At 47.1% G+C, this 18,712-nt stretch overlaps 3 protein-coding genes across 3 annotated transcripts; 2 read left to right on the plus strand and 1 right to left on the minus strand.

The window, feature by feature from the left end:
- Positions 1–10,968: 10,968 nt before the first annotated feature.
- CCR75_009267 (uncharacterized protein) lies at positions 10,969–15,285 on the minus strand (the record flags this gene model as incomplete). The annotated part of the gene is made up of 3 exons (XM_067967309.1): positions 10,969–13,747; positions 13,812–15,048; positions 15,250–15,285. The coding sequence occupies 3 exons, from the start codon at positions 15,283–15,285 to the stop codon at positions 13,632–13,634; spliced, it is 1,389 nt and encodes a 462-aa protein (XP_067821473.1). The 3' UTR covers positions 10,969–13,631.
- CCR75_009268 (uncharacterized protein) lies at positions 11,111–11,509 on the plus strand (the record flags this gene model as incomplete). Its single annotated transcript, XM_067967310.1, has 1 exon — positions 11,111–11,509. The coding sequence occupies one exon, from the start codon at positions 11,111–11,113 to the stop codon at positions 11,507–11,509; it is 399 nt and encodes a 132-aa protein (XP_067821469.1).
- On the plus strand, positions 11,511–13,538 carry CCR75_009269 (uncharacterized protein; the record flags this gene model as incomplete). Its single annotated transcript, XM_067967311.1, has 1 exon — positions 11,511–13,538. The coding sequence occupies one exon, from the start codon at positions 11,511–11,513 to the stop codon at positions 13,536–13,538; it is 2,028 nt and encodes a 675-aa protein (XP_067821470.1).
- Positions 15,286–18,712: the final 3,427 nt, after the last annotated feature.

Consider the following 18,712-nt stretch of genomic DNA (forward strand, 5'->3'; position numbering starts at 1 on the left):
ATACGCTCTGCGCCGTCAGTGCCATTAGGCCTCAACTCACAGCCGATTGCAAAATCGCTGGGGTCACAGGCGACATGAAATGGTCTTCCCTGGTCTTCAATCACCAAGATCGACGATTGCATCAAGCTTGAATCAATATCTTCGAAAGAACGGAGAAAAACGTTTGAAGACCACGTTACATTCGCTTATGTAAACAAGAAATACGCACTGTCATTTCAGCGTAGTTGCGCGAGTATTTCTGCAAGTACGACGCTAGCACAACGAAGTTTCGAAGTCACTTGACATCGACTAGTCTATAATTGTGTTGATTTTTTCAGGATTAGGGCGTACATCGTGTTTCCTCACGATGCAGCCAAGAAGTGATTATTCACTTGCCGCAAATAAACATGCCTTAAGGTTGGTGTACGTCTTATGCGCACACATAAGTGTAAGAACATTACGAGTGTGGGTAAAATGTACCTCATTAACCGGTTTTTCATTTATAGCCCGACTAGAAATGTATACATCGACAAACAACTTAATGCGATATCAGCTAGAACAGATTGGTAACATGATTGATGTAGGAATCCCTTGCCACTCTCGCAGCATACCGTTTAAGGTGCTTACTGGAATATCCTGCTCACGCGTTAGGAACTGAATGAACTCATCTATTAGATCCATCGACGTCCTTCCTCGATGTCGGCGTTTAAGCCGGTACCGTTGCAGCAATTTATTTATTAAATGCATGCACTATCCGTCATCCTCCTGTGGCCTTACGCACACAAAAGGTTTGAGAGCTATGTGGGGAGATTGACTCTCTCACATGACTCGCTGCGAAGCGATAGGAAAAAGATCTTTTTACTCGTTAGTTCCTGTTTATGAGGTGTGACTACTGCTTCATGACGCAGCATTATAACGTGGTTTCAGGTCGATCACGTGTCGGGTACATTTATACTTAGACAACTCGCATGGTAAAAATTCTGGAAAACATCCATAGATTTGATCAAATTCTCATATAAAGGATTTTTTCTCAAGCAATTATTATGATTGAGACGTAAGACATTCAATTTGAGTCTTCTCATCGCGAATGTTTCGTCCATCGGTGAGCTGATGAGAGCATGTGAAATATATTGGTGATCGGATATTAGCCACGTACTCACCTCCTGTGACGAGTACGCAAATCCAACTGACTTTGCGACTACGCATATTGCGCAAAAACTGTCATGGCTCTAACGTTAACAACTGATTTAACCTCAGAGTTAGCTTCGGAGGCACATCGGATCAAGTGTATAAGAGCCTGCACATGCTTCAATATTAGCCAAGGGTTCAACGTCTCGGATTCTTCCGGAAAATTTAATTTCACAAGTTTTTGGGGACTTATTTCCTCAGGTTCTTTGGAAACTATTTCCTTATTTATTTGGGGAGCACCGTCCCTAACTGCCTCGAGCCGTGGTTGAGCAACACAGCGAGATCCTTAACGATCGACTCTACCGTTGATCTAAGATTTTGCACTGTCTCTTATCAACAGGATTTTAATACTTTTCTGGATGTTGCTCTCTAGACAAGCATCCTTGTCCCGGTCTACTCGACTTACTCGAGTGGTGGATCCTCGACGCTGCCTTAACTCCATAGTGATATAGGTGATCACACTAAGGACTTGTGCAGTCGCACTAGCTTCCGAACCACAAGTGAGGCTCCAGCAGTCACTCGTAGTGCATCCACACGCTGGAGGAATCTTCAGACGCTCAACAGATGGCCATCTGATGAACAAGATGCAGACATCGAAACAGATCGATACTGCCAATATATGCATGGCTCGTTTTTCTTAGGCATTGTATAAACAGCGCAGTGGCAAAGTCAAGCAGATCTGCGCAAATAAAGACACGACTCCAGCCATCGGCTGTGATCAACTGCGGGAATGGAACAAGATGTGCCATCTTGCTGAATTGGTCAACAAACACAAGAATACCATTATTCTTGTGATCGGCTTCGGGGAAGCGAAGACGAAGTCCATACAAACGGACTGCTCGAATAGGCAGGAAGCTTTATATTGTGAGTAACGTCATGCAGCGGGTAGTTATGGTCGAGATCGCAGAAATGAACCGTGGTGGAAATGCCTTTGGTCCCCTCCAGTAGCGGGGGCGACCCTGCGCGCGACGACCAGACAATTGCTTGGTGTATCTGCTCGACAAAGGACTTGTTAGGGTCGATTCCTTCAATGTAGAGCTTTCTGCTCTTGCAATGTGCTTCAGCGCGCTAAAGAGCGTGCCAAAGCGTAGAAAAATAAATACTGGGCTACTTACCAGGCTCAAGCCAAGGCCCAGGCTGCTCAGGCCACCAAGGCGAAGACAACGGACGATATAAATCGGCATGTCAAGCTGTCAGAAATTATCAATAGAACGCGATTCTAATTTCAAAATGTTCTAGACCGCAAGTATGCCATTGCGGAAGAACACATGGTAATTATTTACACGTACACAAGGTCTTAGCAAGAAGACTTTCGAGGTGCGTCGCAACGCTGTGTATGCTACCGTATTCGATGACCGTAATGGCTCTACCTGAACCCGTGATAAAATAGAGCATGTGTCTTCTGATGGTTCTACTCGCGTCAGCTTTCTTGACTACGGAAATCAAGCAACAAGGACGGCGAGTTGTCTCCGTCCGTTTGACGGCAACGCGCTTCAGTATCCTCCCGAAGCAAAAGAAGCAGTTTAAAATTGGATTAAGTTGCTTGCTGCTGACGAAGAGATTGATTCTGATGCCGCGATTCGCCTAGGCGAAGAGGCGTGGAACAAGAAACTGCCATAACAGCAATGATGACCACGTTCGTTAGTACCCCGATGAGTAGCACAATTTACGATGCTGACGGACCAATGCTAATTATATCATATTCCAAGCGCTTAGTAAGTCCCTAATTGATATTTTAAGGTACTATTAATATTAAACACGCAACAAACATTTACGTATGATGAAGCCATGTGTTACTTACGTAATGAAGAGATGGCAAATGATTAAGAAAGCTTACATTCATTTATTTCCAAGCCTTCTCAGATGCGTTTGAAGTCGTAGACGCAACAAGGATAATCCAATGACAATAAGTCCATCCCTCCCTGGGAACTTATCCTTACATTCTGCAGTGATATTATTTTTAATGTCCCAAATGCATAGAAAATCGTCACTTCCGGGAATGGCACATGGGTCGCATTGATCAAGGCCAGGTCACGGTCCACTATAAATGTTGCTGCTTGTAAGTTGAAAGTTAACAGTAGCTTTTAAGCAATCCAGCTCCCAAATAAATGCTCCTTAATCCTCAGTACAAAGAAATGCAGATGAAGCAAAATTGTCGGTGCCATACCAACTATTTTTTTAGTGGCATATGGAACCGATTTGTTTTATACATACAGTCCAAAAATAAAACAGGTATTAATACAGCTTTACTTTTCCCTAATTATGATCCTTTGATTACCTTTAGTAGCTAAAGACCCTTAGCTACTTAGAAACCTTTCTCTGTACCCCTGTGTACGTGAAGTTTTGAGGCACTATAATCAGTGTAAGGTCAACTAGTACTTACCAGTACTAATAAAAGGTGCCCCGTTACACCTGGTAGCTTTTCGTAGTCCGTTCAACGGCCCACGCACGTTCCATCCATCATGGACTTGTTGGATGGTGAAGGAGGGTGCTTTTAAGATCTTCAAGAAAGTTATTACGCAATGCGTGATAGGCTTCCTCATTTGAGTGACCTCGAATCGAGAGCGATCGAAGGAATGAATTCGGTCGTAGGAAGGCCAGCAGTTGGCGCTATGCCGTTCACTCTGGGCAAAGATGAACAGCATGCGGCCATAGCCAAGTTCATTCAACCAAACTCGACGGGGCTTAAGAGAAAGTAGCCTTGCTTTACCAGCAAGGCTCTCAATACACAGAAGTGTCGAGAGAACAGGGCGCTCAACAATGGAACTGTTGTAGCAGCAGCATTTACATGCTGGTTTTGGTCAACGCTTTTGCTTCGACCCGAAAGCTTAAAGATAGAAATATCTAAGTTTAAGGCAGTCGAAGGCGACTACCTTTTGAGATGGCTCGTCGAGTTAGACGACGCCATAGAAGCTCATCGTATCAGTGATGATGCGACGAAAGTGAAATTTGGCATGTCCAACTTAGCCGGACGTGGGCAAGCGTCGAATTCACGCTTATGCCCAACATACACGATACTTGGTCAGTTGTATCGTTAGTCATCCAATAGATGATCAGAACAGGTAACTGTGTTTATTAAAGGTGTCCTGTTAAGATCCACCTGTTCCAGCTAGAATAAGAGTCGCTAAACCAAGCGATATCTATTCTGAAACAGGACTTTAATCTTAAACATGTTTTGGTCCACTCTGGTGCTTATCGTCCACCGAGACGACAAATAAACGGCGGTCCAGATTCCATGGATCTCTCTATTTAGAGAGCGAGAAAAATCGCTCTTCCAGTTACAAACGATTACAGATATGTAATCGTTGTCAAAAGATGAGCCACTACGCATATAAGTGTAGTGCCGCACGGCCAGTGCCTAAAAGCACTGAGCGAAAAGAGCGACCTCTTGCTGGAAACAGCGGAGGACGCGAATCCGACGCTGCTGCGAAATCGCAACGGAGAGGCGAATCGTCAAAAAGCGGTCGGGGTCAGTAGGTGCGGAGTGCCCTACTGATCAAGCAACGTCTAAAGAATTTGCAGGTCTTCCTACGAAAGTTGCTCGTCACACACAAACATTGGGTGTAACTGCCCCAGAGGATAGGGTTAACCTCATCATTTTGAAAATTAAAGTGTCGAATTAGTTGCCACTTAAGTCCCTAGTCGATTGTGGGGCGTCCAAAAACTTTTTGAGACGCCAATTGCTATTAGATTGCAGGCTCAAATTTAGTGAGCGCGATTTCCCTATAACGTGGATGACAGTGCGTCTAGCAACAGGCGCATCTGTAACGGTTAAGAAACGTGTAGTTGGTATCCAATACACGTTAAAGGGTAAATAGTGCCATGTTGAATTCATCGTACTAGATTTCGATGACAAATATGATGTCATCCTTGGAATACCATGGCTAAAAAAATACGAGCCATGTATAAATTGGCACCATTAATCCGTGACATTGTCTGTCTCTTGTTCATCAGATGGTCAACTGATGAACGTCTTGGTGCCCTTAAGCGTGTGGATGTCCTACGAGTGAGTGCGATGGTCTCACAGGTGGCTCGGTCGTTAGCATGACTAAACAAGACCTCAGTGTGATACCTAACACATTGTGGAGTTAGATCCCGACGGCTGTGCACAAGCACAAGCATCGTCGAAGGTCCACCATTATGACGTAGACATAGTTACCGACGGCTGTGCACAAGCACAGGCAGCGTCCAAGTTCTACCACTCGAATAAGTTGAGTGCTACGAAACAAGGATGCTTGCTTAAAAAGCTAAACTCAGGAAAATTTAAAACGCCAGTCTATAAGAGACAGTGCGAAAGTCCTAGATCGACCGGAGAGTCGATCATAGAGGATCTCGCTGTGGTAGCGCAACCATAGCTAGAGGCAGTTGGGGAGTATACTACCTAAGAAGTTTCTGTGGGAATAAGTCCCCGGAAACCTGCGTCAAAGGTTCCAAGGTAAGGGGAAATAAGTTCCAAAGAAGACAATCAATATCTTAGTAAACAATGGATCAAGTGTAGGCGCTTATACACTGAGACAATCAAGGTCTTAGTTATCAATGAATCAAGTGTAGGCTGCTTATACACTTAATCTTTTAGCGCCTCCGAAATTAAAGTCGGAGATAACTCAATTGCCAACGCTAGAACCGAAATAATCTTGCGTGATCTGCGTAGTGGCAAAGTCAAGCGGATCTGCGTACTTGTCACAGATGACAACTACGTGGCCGATATTCGGTCGGTAATAGTATTCCCTGAAAACGAACGGATTTTCAGTAGCTCACCGATGGACGAAAATGTCCTGGATGAAAAGACTCGGATTGAACGTTTTACGTCCCAATCCTCGAAGTCTTTGAAGAAAAATCCTACATATAACGATTTAAAAGGAATTTAAAGATGTCTGTGTCATGAAGCAATGGCCATTGCGTCGTGTTCAAGTAATAGCGATCGACAAATTCTTTGCTGAATGCTTTCCAGCGGGCCATGTGGGGAAATCAACTTCCCTACATAGCTCTCCAACCTTCTGTGTGCGTAAAGCAACAGGAAGATGGCAAATAGTGCATGCATTCAATAAATTGAACGCTGCAACTGTACCGGCCCAAACGCGGATACCACGAAAAGGCGTAATCATTAATGATATGTCAAAGAGTACTATCTTTTCGTCAGTGGATCCGATGGATGGATTCTATCAGATGCTTATGCGTGAACAAGATATTCCGTTCACAGATGTAAGCACCCCAAGCGGTATACTATGGGAGTTGCTAGTCATGCCACAGGGACTTAGTGATGTCTTTGCGACATCTAACAGATGTGAAACGAATCTGTTGAAATCGGTGCGAGATTTTGCACCGAGCTATTTTGATGACGCCTTCGTTCATAGCAGAGCCATAAACGGAAAGTCGGATGTTGAAGTACATCGTACTAACGTCCGAAAGGTTCTTACGCTCATGCGCAACCACAAGTTGTATGCAAATCATAAGAAGCGTATATTCGCTGCAAGCAAATTACCACTTCTTGGATGCATCGTGGGTAATCACAGTACGCCCGGATCCATAAAAGATCAAGGCGATAACCGATTGGCCTGTGCCAGTCGATGTAAAGGGAGTTAGAAAATTTCTCGGCTTAGCGGCGTACCTGCACAAGCACTCACGCAATCATGCCGAAATGACAATACTCCTTTCTTCTTTGTTGAAGAAAAGTATAAAGTGGTCATGGAACGCTGATTATCAGCGTTCCTTCGAGGGTATCAAAAAGATCTTGATGCAATCGCCAATCCTGGCGATTGCAGAACAAGACCGACCTTTTCATGTGGTCTGTCACGCCAGCGATTTTGCAATCTGCTGTGCGCTAAATGCAATATGACACGGCGCAAAGCGCGTAGTCTGCTATCAGTCGCGTCAGCTTCAACCAGATCGATGCGATGAATGAGTGCGTGACAAGAAAACTCGTTGCCATGAATATGCACTGGCTAAGTCAAAGGTCTATATCTTGGGAGATGGACCCTTCATTATTAATATGGACCATGCGTCTTTACGCACGGCCTTATACTGGCCACACCTCTCGCAAAGAATGGCGAGATGGTTGCCTATCTTTGCCCAGTATAACTTCTTCTCTTCGTGGATTGCAAACCAGGTCGACTTAGCGTCGTCGCTGATGCCCTTTCGCGCCGGCCCGTTCTTGAGCCGGCAGCGCAAAGAACAATGAGGATAAGCCCACTGTTGCAACAATAATGCCGTCGTCAACATTACTCGACGGCGTTAGAAGAGCTTGTCAAGAAGATAAGGCTCTTGAAGGTTGATGGATTTTATAGAAAAACCATCCCAATAATCCTTGAAAGGACTGTCGAAATTGTATCGTTCCTTAAAAGATCCATACACAACACAAAATGGGTTACTGTATTACGCAGCCATTGCTGGCGACACACCTCTGTCGTGATCCCTACTTATAATGATTTGCATTCACGCAGCATGTATGAGTGCCACGATGCACCAATAAGTGATCATCGTGGACGTGAGAAGACTTATCTCACGATAAGTCGCGACTTCTACTGACGTGAGCCACGCCAGTATGAGCTCGTCCACAAGTACATACGGGCTTGCGAAGTTTTTCAACGGGTAAAGCTCAGTGCTTCATCCCGTACTCCGTTACAACCTCTGCATGTTCCGGCAGAGTGTTTGCAGTCCGTATCCATGGACTTCGTCTTCAACGTGAACTGCTTTTTGACTCGACAAATTCGTTTGAATTTATTAAAATAGCAAGGACAGAAAAATTGATGAATTGAAAGAGCGACTGAAGCCTAGAAGTCTATCCATTCTGAAGCGCTAAACGTGGAGAAGGAAACAGTCGTAGGAAGCTATGATGTCACGTCCTATTCCGTAAATGTAGTTGCTAAGCTCGCGGATGGCGCTGTGGTTGCATCGTGTGGCCTTACTGTGCTCCTCACCACAGTGGTCAGCAGCAATTACGACGGTGGTCTGTCATCTAGCGGCCGCCCGGCACACCGCGACTTCTTGCCACTCACAGTAGACCTCCCCGTTAAGTCACACGCTGTGTGTCTTATTCCGGATAACAAAAATGCCGCGAGTATACGAGTGGCTTCGGATTTCCCGACGACATAAGAATGTTAGTATTCTAGTTTGTGCTGATCCATTCAGCAAAATTGTACATCTTGCTGCAGTATACAGGTCGATCACAACCAAAGGCTGTGCTCCTGCCTTTGTTGACGCGATATTTCGACTCCATGGGTTTCCCCGTGAACTAGTCTCGGATCAAGACCCTAAAATTACGGCAAAATTTTGGCAAACTGTGTTCAAATCAGTTGAAATACATTTGAGAATGTCAACTTCTGATCATCCTAAAACAGATGTCAGACGGAGCGTGCAAGCCGTATCTTCGAAGAGGTAATCCGGCTTCACGTGCTCTTGTGTTGTTAAGTAGGAAGTAGTTTTAAGACTGATTTATAATTAATCGAATTGAATATACTTCGCGGATACGTCCACTTTTTAACGAGTTAAAGTGAGTTCTTGCCGATGGGAGATTTCGCAATCAACAAGTCAGTGCATACTTCTACAAAGCATACACCGATTTTCGTGAACGGCTTCCGCCATTCACGTATTCCCACCTTGTTAGAGAGTGACTCTTCCTCAAAGCGGGGAGGGACTCGCTCGATCAAAAACCTTTCTACCTTCTGCTCATTTTTAATCAACATTGAAGTGGACAAATTTAATGCCATTGCGGACTCTAATAACGATGCGGAAAGACTCACCATCGAAGACAATGATACTATTAAAAACAATAATGCTCTTCCTAGGGAGGAGTGCAAGCCGGTCGCATTGAAAGCAAAAACAGAACCGAGTCAGCAGGTGATGTCCTGCTGGCTAGAGAAGCAGTGGTCCGCTTCGCACAGGATTCCATCGCTGACGCGGTAAATCGACATAAACGAAACTCTAACAATAATGGAAGAGCCAACATTCTTTAATTTCATGTTAACGAACTAGTCCTTCTGGCTACGATAAGTTTACCAAAGCACGTAGTGACGAATGTTTACAGTGATAAACACTGCCCATGTATATCGACCCTTTCCGTGCACTGCACCGCCAAGGCAATGCAAACACGATCGAGCTGCCTCGTAGGATGAGTACGCATCCTACGTTTTACGTTAGGCGTCTCCGACCGTACCATCAGTACGAGGCTTCTTGCGATTTCAGATTACACCAGAACAGTCAAGAGCATCAGCCAAAGCCTGATGGATCCGAGCCAAAGACTTATTGTCTCGGAACAGGGTTTAATTCTCTTGAACCAGACTATCCGCTCTTTGCTCCAAGGAAGAGATCTTCCGACGAGCTGTCAATATTTCGTTTTAAAGGGACTGATGAGTCCTTTCGTTCGCCAGTTGTTCAGTCGCAATCTGCGCACAACTTTTCAACTGGTCACGAGAAACATTATCGACCGCCAGCGCTAACGCGCGGCGATGGGATGGCTCGTGATCAAGAACCGACCTCAGTGGCCGAGTGGTTAAGCACTGGAACTGGGACCGGGAGGTACGTGGATCGATACCCGCGGAGGGCGGTACGATGATATATCGCCGGAGATAGGCTAAAAAGCAGACGAGCAACCATCCAATGGAGGGCCGCCCTGCCAACCCGCACCGAAGGTGTGTGATAGTTAGGTGGGAGGAGGCCCTGTAGCCGAAATTCCCCATAGTGTAATGAGGGGTGCGGGGTTTCAATAAGAGAACTTCGTCAAAATTGAATCTCAAGATTCTCCCTTAAATAATAAAGGGTGTGATCCAAATCACGATGAGAATCGGGCTCATCAAACGAGGCGAATCTAATCTTTCCTCCCCTCTTCATCAATTGATGGATTCAGGTGGCGAGAAGCCCTTCTTGTTGAAAGTTTCTTGAGCCACTGTCAGGCAAAGGGGGTCGAACGAGTAACTCGTTCGTTGCCGAGGGTATCCGCCCTCGCATGATAGTTGAGAACCTCGTGGCCAACTGATGTTGGACGCTCCGGGTCTGGTCTTGCAGTACGACGAGACCCATCCTCCTCGGCAGAAGGTCCATCGGAGATCGAGCGCTTCCCGCGCTCGTAAAGGTTTGGAGGTTCTCAATCCCTTGACGCATCTCGTACGAGACGAAAGTCCTCCAATGGAGGTCTTTGAGGGAATACGCATCAAAAGGGACATGACCTGCACCCTCAAAACAGCATGGGCATGAGCCCCCCAGGAAAGGCAAGGAATCCCTGCCTTTCTAGACAAACGGTGCAACTCATAGCGTGCACCGACTACGGTTCGATACTTAAACCGTTTACGAAAAGTATTTAGCTTGTCAAGCCAGACCCCACGACCTATGTTTTGTACATTCTGTACAAAGGCTGCCCAAGCTTGGAACAATGGTTTGACATCCTTTGCCCGTTTGCAAGTGTACCAACGATGCCGGTAAAAGGCATCGAGGAAGAATTCTGTTTCATCCTCACCAGGCTTGTGTAGCCTGGATGAGTCGAATAACGGAATATGATAGTGATCGTCGGTCATACCAGACGTGGTCATCGGCCTCGGAGTCATCTGATGATGACTCCCCACTAAAAAAGATCTGACGAGTTGAATAACCTCGTCATCACCTCTTAAGTAGTCATGTTAAAACCCAAAGGTTTAACGGACTCGGGCCCGGGTGATCCGGCGGTCTCACAGTCGCCACTGAGTCGGGCGAAGCAGCTGACTTGTCCCCGTCACCTGCAATGTCATCAATAGATGACATACCCCCGTCACCTTTAATGGGAGTAGGAGGTGACACATTCCTCGCGGTAGACGCATTAGCGTCTACTGAACATTTGCCTTACTGATAGCTACACTTATCCGTGCGTCAAATATTTTTTTGATTGGCAAATATTTAATATGAACTTACTTGGAACTAAATGGTGCCGTCAAGATTACAACGTAATAAGCCGAAATTACGCCCAAGTACCTTTGCGATGGCTTCCGACGAAGCCGAGCACCAGCGCGTGAGCGAGTTGTTTGCTCGCGTGGTAGGAAACTCAAAATCCTTCGTCAGTGGCTCTCTCTCGATAGACGAATCGACCGAATCGGCTGCTGTGCAACTGGTTTGGGGCGGAACGGACCTGGTCAACAGCGTGACGCACAAGTACCAGACTCACCACCATGTGAGTGCACTCTGTCAGTCGCAGCCAAACGTGATCGCCACAGGTTTTCCTCGCATTGATAGTAGCGATTGCACGAGTGTGTCGCCTTCTGGAAAGTACTTAGTGACACTGAAACTCGAGAAAACACAGAACGACGGCACACCCGAGGGGCTATTCTGCGGTACTCGTTTAAACTTTTTTGGTTTTTTTCAACAATTGCTCACATTCTGATATGTATGTGGCTTTGCGGTCTCCGTACTTAGTGTTTGAAAAACACAGATTCGTGTCGTCGTTTAAAGCCCCAAAGACGCTGCATGGAGCGATTTATCTTGGCGAACGCGAGGGTGGCATTGTGTGGTCAAACGATGAGAAAACCATCGCGTACGTAGCAGAGAAGAAGATTGAAGCGGCTGTTGCATTTTATACAAACGTGAATACAAAAGGGGCGGAAAAGAAGGGCTCTGTTGGCGCCAAGTTTCAGTACTGTGGAGATTGGGGCGAGCAATACGAAGGCAAGAAGACGGCTTCGATTTTTCTTGCCACGTTGGCAACGGGAACGATTCATGAGGTGAAGAATGTACCTGAGCACTTGACGTGTGCAGACGTGGCATTTGTGCCTGGAGACGACGAACTGGTTTTTGCAGCCATTGAGGTCGATAAGCCCAAGCGTTTGGGAATCATCTACTGTTTCAATCGACCACAAACGCTCTATCATGTTTTTCTAGACAAAAAGGATCCGACCAAAAACGTCGTGCAGAGGCTGGCATTGGATTTCCAGGACGAAGACGACACGGACATTGGATCAATGAGAAGTCCACGCTTCGCACCAGATGGCAAGCAACTGGCATTTCTCGCAACTCGCGACATTGCCACGCATGGGACTTGCAGCTTCTTGTGCGTGACGAATTGGGCATCCAAGAAAACGTCGACGGTCATTCCTATCGTCGAGGAACCTGATGCATCGGAGCTTGATGTCGCGAAACGATTTAACGGATTATTCGTCACGTCATTGCATCGAAAGGCATGGTCGTCAGATGCGCGGTTTATCTTTATCGAGACGCATGTGGGCTCTCGAGTTCTTTGGAAATACGTCGAGGTCGCTTCCAAAGAGCTCGTGTCTCCTGCATACGTCGAAGGCTCGAAAGTAGCTGTTGAAGTCGTAGTGGACCGATCGCATGACTACTATGTCGTGCTTGTCATGTCTCCCATACGACCTGCCAGTGTCTTTCTTGTGCATGTGGACCCTACGACAGGAACCTATATTCGACCTCCAATTTGTATTGCTGACCAACAGGAAGCCACGACGTTTATTAAGCAGTGGAAAGTCTACTCGATTCCATCGTCTGTATCTGACGGGCCCGCTGCTGCAAAGACAAAACCAAAAATGCCTCATGTGCTTCAGAATTTGCTACTTTCGTCAGTAGCCAGCACAACGGACTATGAAGCAACAGTCTTGCTTCCAAGCAGCGTTCCGTCACAAGATGGGTACCCTGTCATCTTAGATCTGCATGGAGGGCCACATAGCTGCTCCACAGTTATGTACCAAAAGCTATACGATTTCTGGGCTGCGCTCGGATTTGCCATCATAAGCGTCAATTACCGTGGCAGCACTGGATTTGGGAGGAAGCCATTGGAGTCTCTAGTTGGCAAAGTTGGGACTCAAGATGTCTATGATTGCCACTATGCATTGGACTACCTCTTGGAAAACAAGGCCACGCTGGGTCTGCCATTAGATCAAACACGTGTGCACTGTTCAGGAGGCAGCCACGGCGGATTCCTCGTCACGCACCTTATTGCGCAGTTTCCAGGATTCTACAGATCCATGGTAACACGAAATCCGGTGACGAACATGGCTAGCGTGTTCTACACGTCGGATATTCCGGACTGGGGGCTCGCGTGTGCAGGCATTCAGCGCTTTGAAGCCATTTACACGTCTCAAAAGCTGCAGAGTTGCCACCAAAACTTGCCACCGCTGACACCCGAAGCGCGGTTGGCAATTCTCAGTAAATTGTGGCAGCATTCCCCAGTTAGCAACGATCTCAGTAAAGTCACGACTCCGTCTCTGTTTGGATTAGGGGGAAAAGATAAGCGCGTGCCACCGAATCAAGGACTCGAGTATCAGGCGACTATTGCCGACTACGGCGTGCCGACGAAAGTCTTTTGGTATCCCGACGACTCGCACCCATTGAGCTCTGTGGAAGCCCTGGGGGATTTTACAGTAAATTGGGCTCTGTGGTTACTCAAGTATAATTCCATCTAACATCGTAATTATTACAAACATGTTTTCTGTATGCTGTATCGATTGAGCGCTCTGACTCACAGGTCGTTGCTTAACCATTTAGTCACCAGTTACTTACACGTCAATTGTGATGGGAAAGCAAGAAAGGTCCTTCAAATCGACAAGTACAATCGTTGCTGACTTGGAGAAAGCAGGCACGGTGATAAGTCGCACTTGCTGGCCATTGGTTCCTGTGCACGTACAATTCCATCACTTTTGCGTCCGTGGTTGCTACAAATAAATCAAACGTCGTACCTGCCACAAACCGTGTGCTGAAGCGAGGCTGGTTGCCTGAAAAGTACACCTGAGGACACGATTCGAGAACAAACGGATCTTCGTTCGAGACGGGAAAACACGCCAACAGGTCCGGAGCCGTCGGCGCAGTGTGACGCCATTCGAGACAGCACTGCAGGTAATTCAATGCTCGTTCTTGCTCTCGCAGCTCCTTGCTTACAGTCAAATCGTCTCTATTAGGGAGAGTGCATTGCAGCATACTACGCAGTGGCTGCCCTGCATCCCCATAGAGTTGCACGCCTCCCACGCGCGCTTCGTACGGGTTGGTGACACATCGAAAGGACTGGAAGTGGGAGCTCCTCGGGAACAGACACGGATGGAAGCTCTGTTGCGGAAGCGTATAATTGCTGGGGTCGGACGCTCCCGGCATGAGGTCCACACACATGGCTGCTGCCAATGTCGACACGATCTCATCAGCATTTCGCAGCGGCTCGCACTCGAGATCTAACTGTGCTGCGGTCTTGCGCTTAAGTGTTGGCACCTGGACGTCGCGCTTATCGACAGCTTCAAGCACATTGCCAACAATAATTGTGCGAACGATTTTTGATACAAACGATTGCTCCTGAACATCGCCTAATCGACCTGCCAAATAGTCGACCAGAATGTGGTTCCGTAGCGGTTGGCTATCGGTATTGCGGCCAATATTTAGACCAGAGACCAGTGCCACGTATTGACTCTCGATTCGTTTTGGCAATGGACGTTGAGGCGGGAACGACGGAAGATAAATTTCGTCGACGAAAAAGCAGCCGTCTGTCCCGTCGCGGGCGACTCGGCCACGGACTCCGAGCACGACGCCCGTGACGTACCTCGCAACGTCAATCTCTCCCACGAGCTGCACGCGGCCGCTTTCGTCTTCGAGAAGCAACTTGTCCTCGTCGGTGGCCAACGGCTGCGTCATTGACTCAATGAGCGAGACACCCGACTCACTCATGAGAGCTTGGAATAGATCTGGCTTCGCGTCTAGTGTCTTGAGCAACGTGCCAATGACCACACACTCTTGATCGTCCGCCTTTAGGTCAATGACCTTGGATAATACTGCTATGCGACCATCCGTGCGCTTCTGGACCTGTTGGTGGACTACATCGCGCAGCTGCTGCAATCGACTAACGTAAATGTGCGAGAATTGCAACGCGTACGACTTTTGCTTTAGCACGAAGCGCTGATACGTAGGTGTATAATCTACGGAGCTGCGTAGGGTCTGTAAAATGCGAAATTATTATCGACCTGCGAGCTGCAATGACAAGATAATGGTTCTTCGAGGCTGGTGACTTACCATCGGAGAGTTGGCGCCAATATTGTAGAAATCTAGGGCTGTGGCCAATACTTTTCATCGAATGTTTTTGTCGGATATTATTTGCACCTGTAATCGATAAAATGGCATTTATGAAAATGAATGCACCTTTTTCATCAGGTAATTTATTACAATTGCTGTCATTTGTCTTTTTTATTCAGAAAGCTTGATACTGAATACTACATCCACTCTAGTTACCCGCGACACTTCGAGCATCGCACAGCTAGAGTAGGTCAAGTTGAAAAACCAACAAGTTTAAGTTCATTTCTAGTCGGCCCGTTTGGTGCAATAAGTGCTCGAAGCTTGGATTAATTGACGTGCCCAAAATGTATTTGATTCATGTCTCTTTCTTGGTTCGTAAAGCCAATAGCTTCAGTAGACTTTGGCACATCTATCGTCTATGCAGGGGTGTATTGTTACATGAGATAATCACTTAAAGGTTGTTAGTTAATATGTTATCTAAAAGGTGAATAATATTTGGAGAATATTACTTTAATATTCAGAAAGCTTATCCATTTGTAGATATAGGCCATTATATCTACTCCGCGGTCCAGTCAGCACTGGATGCGCGCAAAGAGAGAGACAGATAAGACTTTATTACATGTTTATATTAGTATATAATTAAGTCAGTATTAAATAGATAGAAACAGAAGAACTTAATTATATTAAACAAACTTTACTTTAAACCCTCTTTAAAGCAAGTGTTTTAAAGAAAGTCTTCCTCTGCACGTACTAGTGCATGTGTAGTGACGTGATGCACCACTCGCACTAAAGGAGTGCGAAGTGGACTTGTACTGAAGCAGTTTAAGTTGGCAGTGCCCCGTTACAAGGATAGTACTACAAGCGTTCAATAGTCTCTTGACTTGGCAGCAATCAGTCGCTAGTTCTTGATCTACCGGATTACGCGGAGAGGCATACGGCAGTAACTAAACCTTTCGGAAGGTCAAGCATTTCCTAGTCGCGTTTTCTTTCTTCTTCCGTGTTTATATTTAATGCCTGACGGATGCCAATGACAGAATCAATAGATGTGTAACGGGCTAAAGTTGCCCAAGTTACACAATCCCCGTTAAGTACACTTTGTTTGCTTAAGGGTTTGGTCAATTACTTTAGTGAAGTAATTAGACTCACTACTTGAGTAAGCTCACATTGTACCCACCACTTGGGTATGGCTCAAATTGTACCCACCACTTGGGTACGGTTCACATTGCGACCCACCCTTGTGTATGTGATGCACCTCAGGGCATTCACGTTAACGGGGATGACGGCTCGCGTCATCCAAGAAACGAGGTATTTAGAATAATACGCTCGCAGCACAAATCAGTGCATATCTACAGAGATTTCATTTATGATTGGTTAAAATAGGTTCTATTTTTATTTTAATACGATTAAATATAAACCAGTCTGAGAACTACTTTCTAGTTTACAAGTGAACACGTGGAGCCCGGTTACTGCTTCCTCACTGTGCCTGAAGGTGTGTGCATAAGTAGAGCGCCTTCCCACGAACCGTCTCTCAGAGCTTGTCAGTGAAGATGAGCCTCAATAACGATTGGGCTCATTCCCCACCTCTCCGAACTTTATCGGGAGGTGGTAGAGCACTTGGCGAGGGACTTGGTTAGCAAGCCCTGGCCAGGCTCTTGGGCAGTCCTCCTGAGCAACATGTTGCTCAGTTGGAGCAGTTTTGAGGCGCTCGTGCTCGGACAGCGAATGGCCGCGTCCGAGGCACAGAGCCATGCTGCGGCGGAGTCCGTCACTCAGACTCAGGATGAGCTTAGGCGAGAGCATGCTCGAAGCGAGGCTCTCAACAGGACTGTTGAGATGCTCTCCGCCCAGCCGCATCAGCCGAGGCCCATTCGGATGGACCTGCCTAAGTTCGATGGAACTGCATCGCACACGATTGTCCACTGGATTTAAGCCGTGGGGTAGTGCGGTGTGGCGCAGCTCATCGAGGACGACACTTGGATGGTATCGTACACCATGTCGCATTTGCGCGGTAAGGCCTCAGAGTGAGCTTTCTCGGCGCTTATGGTGGACGTTAAGGCGTTCCCTTCACCGGCAATCTTTAAGACAAAGATTCGCGCCATGTATCAGCCGCCGAAGAACGAAGAGTTGCTTCAGGCGCGCTTCTTTGGAGCATGACAATCGAAGCGATCCCTGCCAGATAATGTGCAGGGGATGCGTTCGCTGTCGGCGTTCATTAGTGTGAGTCCGATACCGGAACACATTAAGGTGCCCACGTTCATGTATGGACTGCGGCACGGCCCATCGCGGCAGGCTATTTTTAGAAAGGTGTCGTCAACGATGAAAGAGGCAATCCAAATTGCCTTAGTTGAGGAGCAATCCCACAACAGTGCCTCGGCGACAGCTTGGTATAAATGGTCGGCCGATAGGCTGGCTGCCACTACAACGGAGTTGAGCAATGCTGACGTAGCTACTACAAGTGCGGCAAGCGCGGCCACATGATGGCTCGCTGCTATGCCAGAGCCCCTTCTGGTGCTAAGATGCCAATCAAGACGACTCCCTTTTCAAAGGGCGATGGCAAAAAATAGCGTGCGAGACGCATGAGTTCTGCATCGACCACTGAGGGGTCGGGAATGCAGCAGCGCAGTAGGAGCGGATGCCCTACTGACGCAGGCTCTGAAGCTTCCCCAAAGTTCCGAGTTATCGAGCAAATGGGTAGCATAGTCCCAGAGGTCTCCATTTTATGACCTCAACCGTGCTGGCCTATAGCGCTCGAGCACGAGGCTATGACCATGCAATGACCCTTCCAGTTGATTCGGGTGCATCACCGGGTTTTATCAAGCTCGCGCTCTAAGAACGAGACCGGCGGTGTTTGAGTCGCTTTGCCAGGATGGCAAGAGAGAAGATACAAACGTTCGTTTAGCGAGCGGCGTGCTCGTAAAGTCTGAGGGAGTTCAAGTTGTACTTGCCTTCAGTTTAAGTAGAGAGAAGTTCACAGTGCTGGGTATAGAGAGCCGCATGACCTCATTCTAGGCATGCCATGGTTGGCAAAACACCAACCATGGATAGACTGGCGTACACGCACAGTTGCTAATTCTACGCAGAAAATCGGAAGGACTGTGCTCCTGCAAGAGGCATATGCAACTGATGTCGTAACAAATGCAGTTGAGGGTCCGTTGACGAGATGTCAAACGTTATCAGGTCCTACCCATAGCCTAAAGCCTCGTGTAGTAGGAAGTGTAGCGACAGCAAGTCAGGCGACACAAAGTCCTATCCAGCTCGGAGAAACTGATGCAGCGAAAAGGACGAGGACAAGTAGTCATGCGTCCGAATGTCTTGCACAGAGCCGAAAGCCTGCGGCAGTAGACAGCGAGCTGACAGGATGCCAAGCGTCGCAAGAACCGGCATAGAGCCTAGAGCCTCGTGCGGGTGGAAGGGGTGCGTTAGCCGAGAGAAGCAAAGGCACCCGCTTCCCAGTCAATGGTCGTGGTGACTCGAAAACGAGTACCCGACAGATAAGACGATCAAAGGCACGTCAAAACGAGTGAACTTTGGATCGGTCCTGACAAAAGAGAACGGGCTTTCGAACGAAGTGTTCGAGGTCGTCGAAGAC

This window comes from Bremia lactucae, linkage group LG18, assembly GCF_004359215.1.
Source record: "Bremia lactucae strain SF5 linkage group LG18, whole genome shotgun sequence".
Taxonomy (NCBI): Eukaryota; Oomycota; class Peronosporomycetes; order Peronosporales; family Peronosporaceae; genus Bremia; species Bremia lactucae.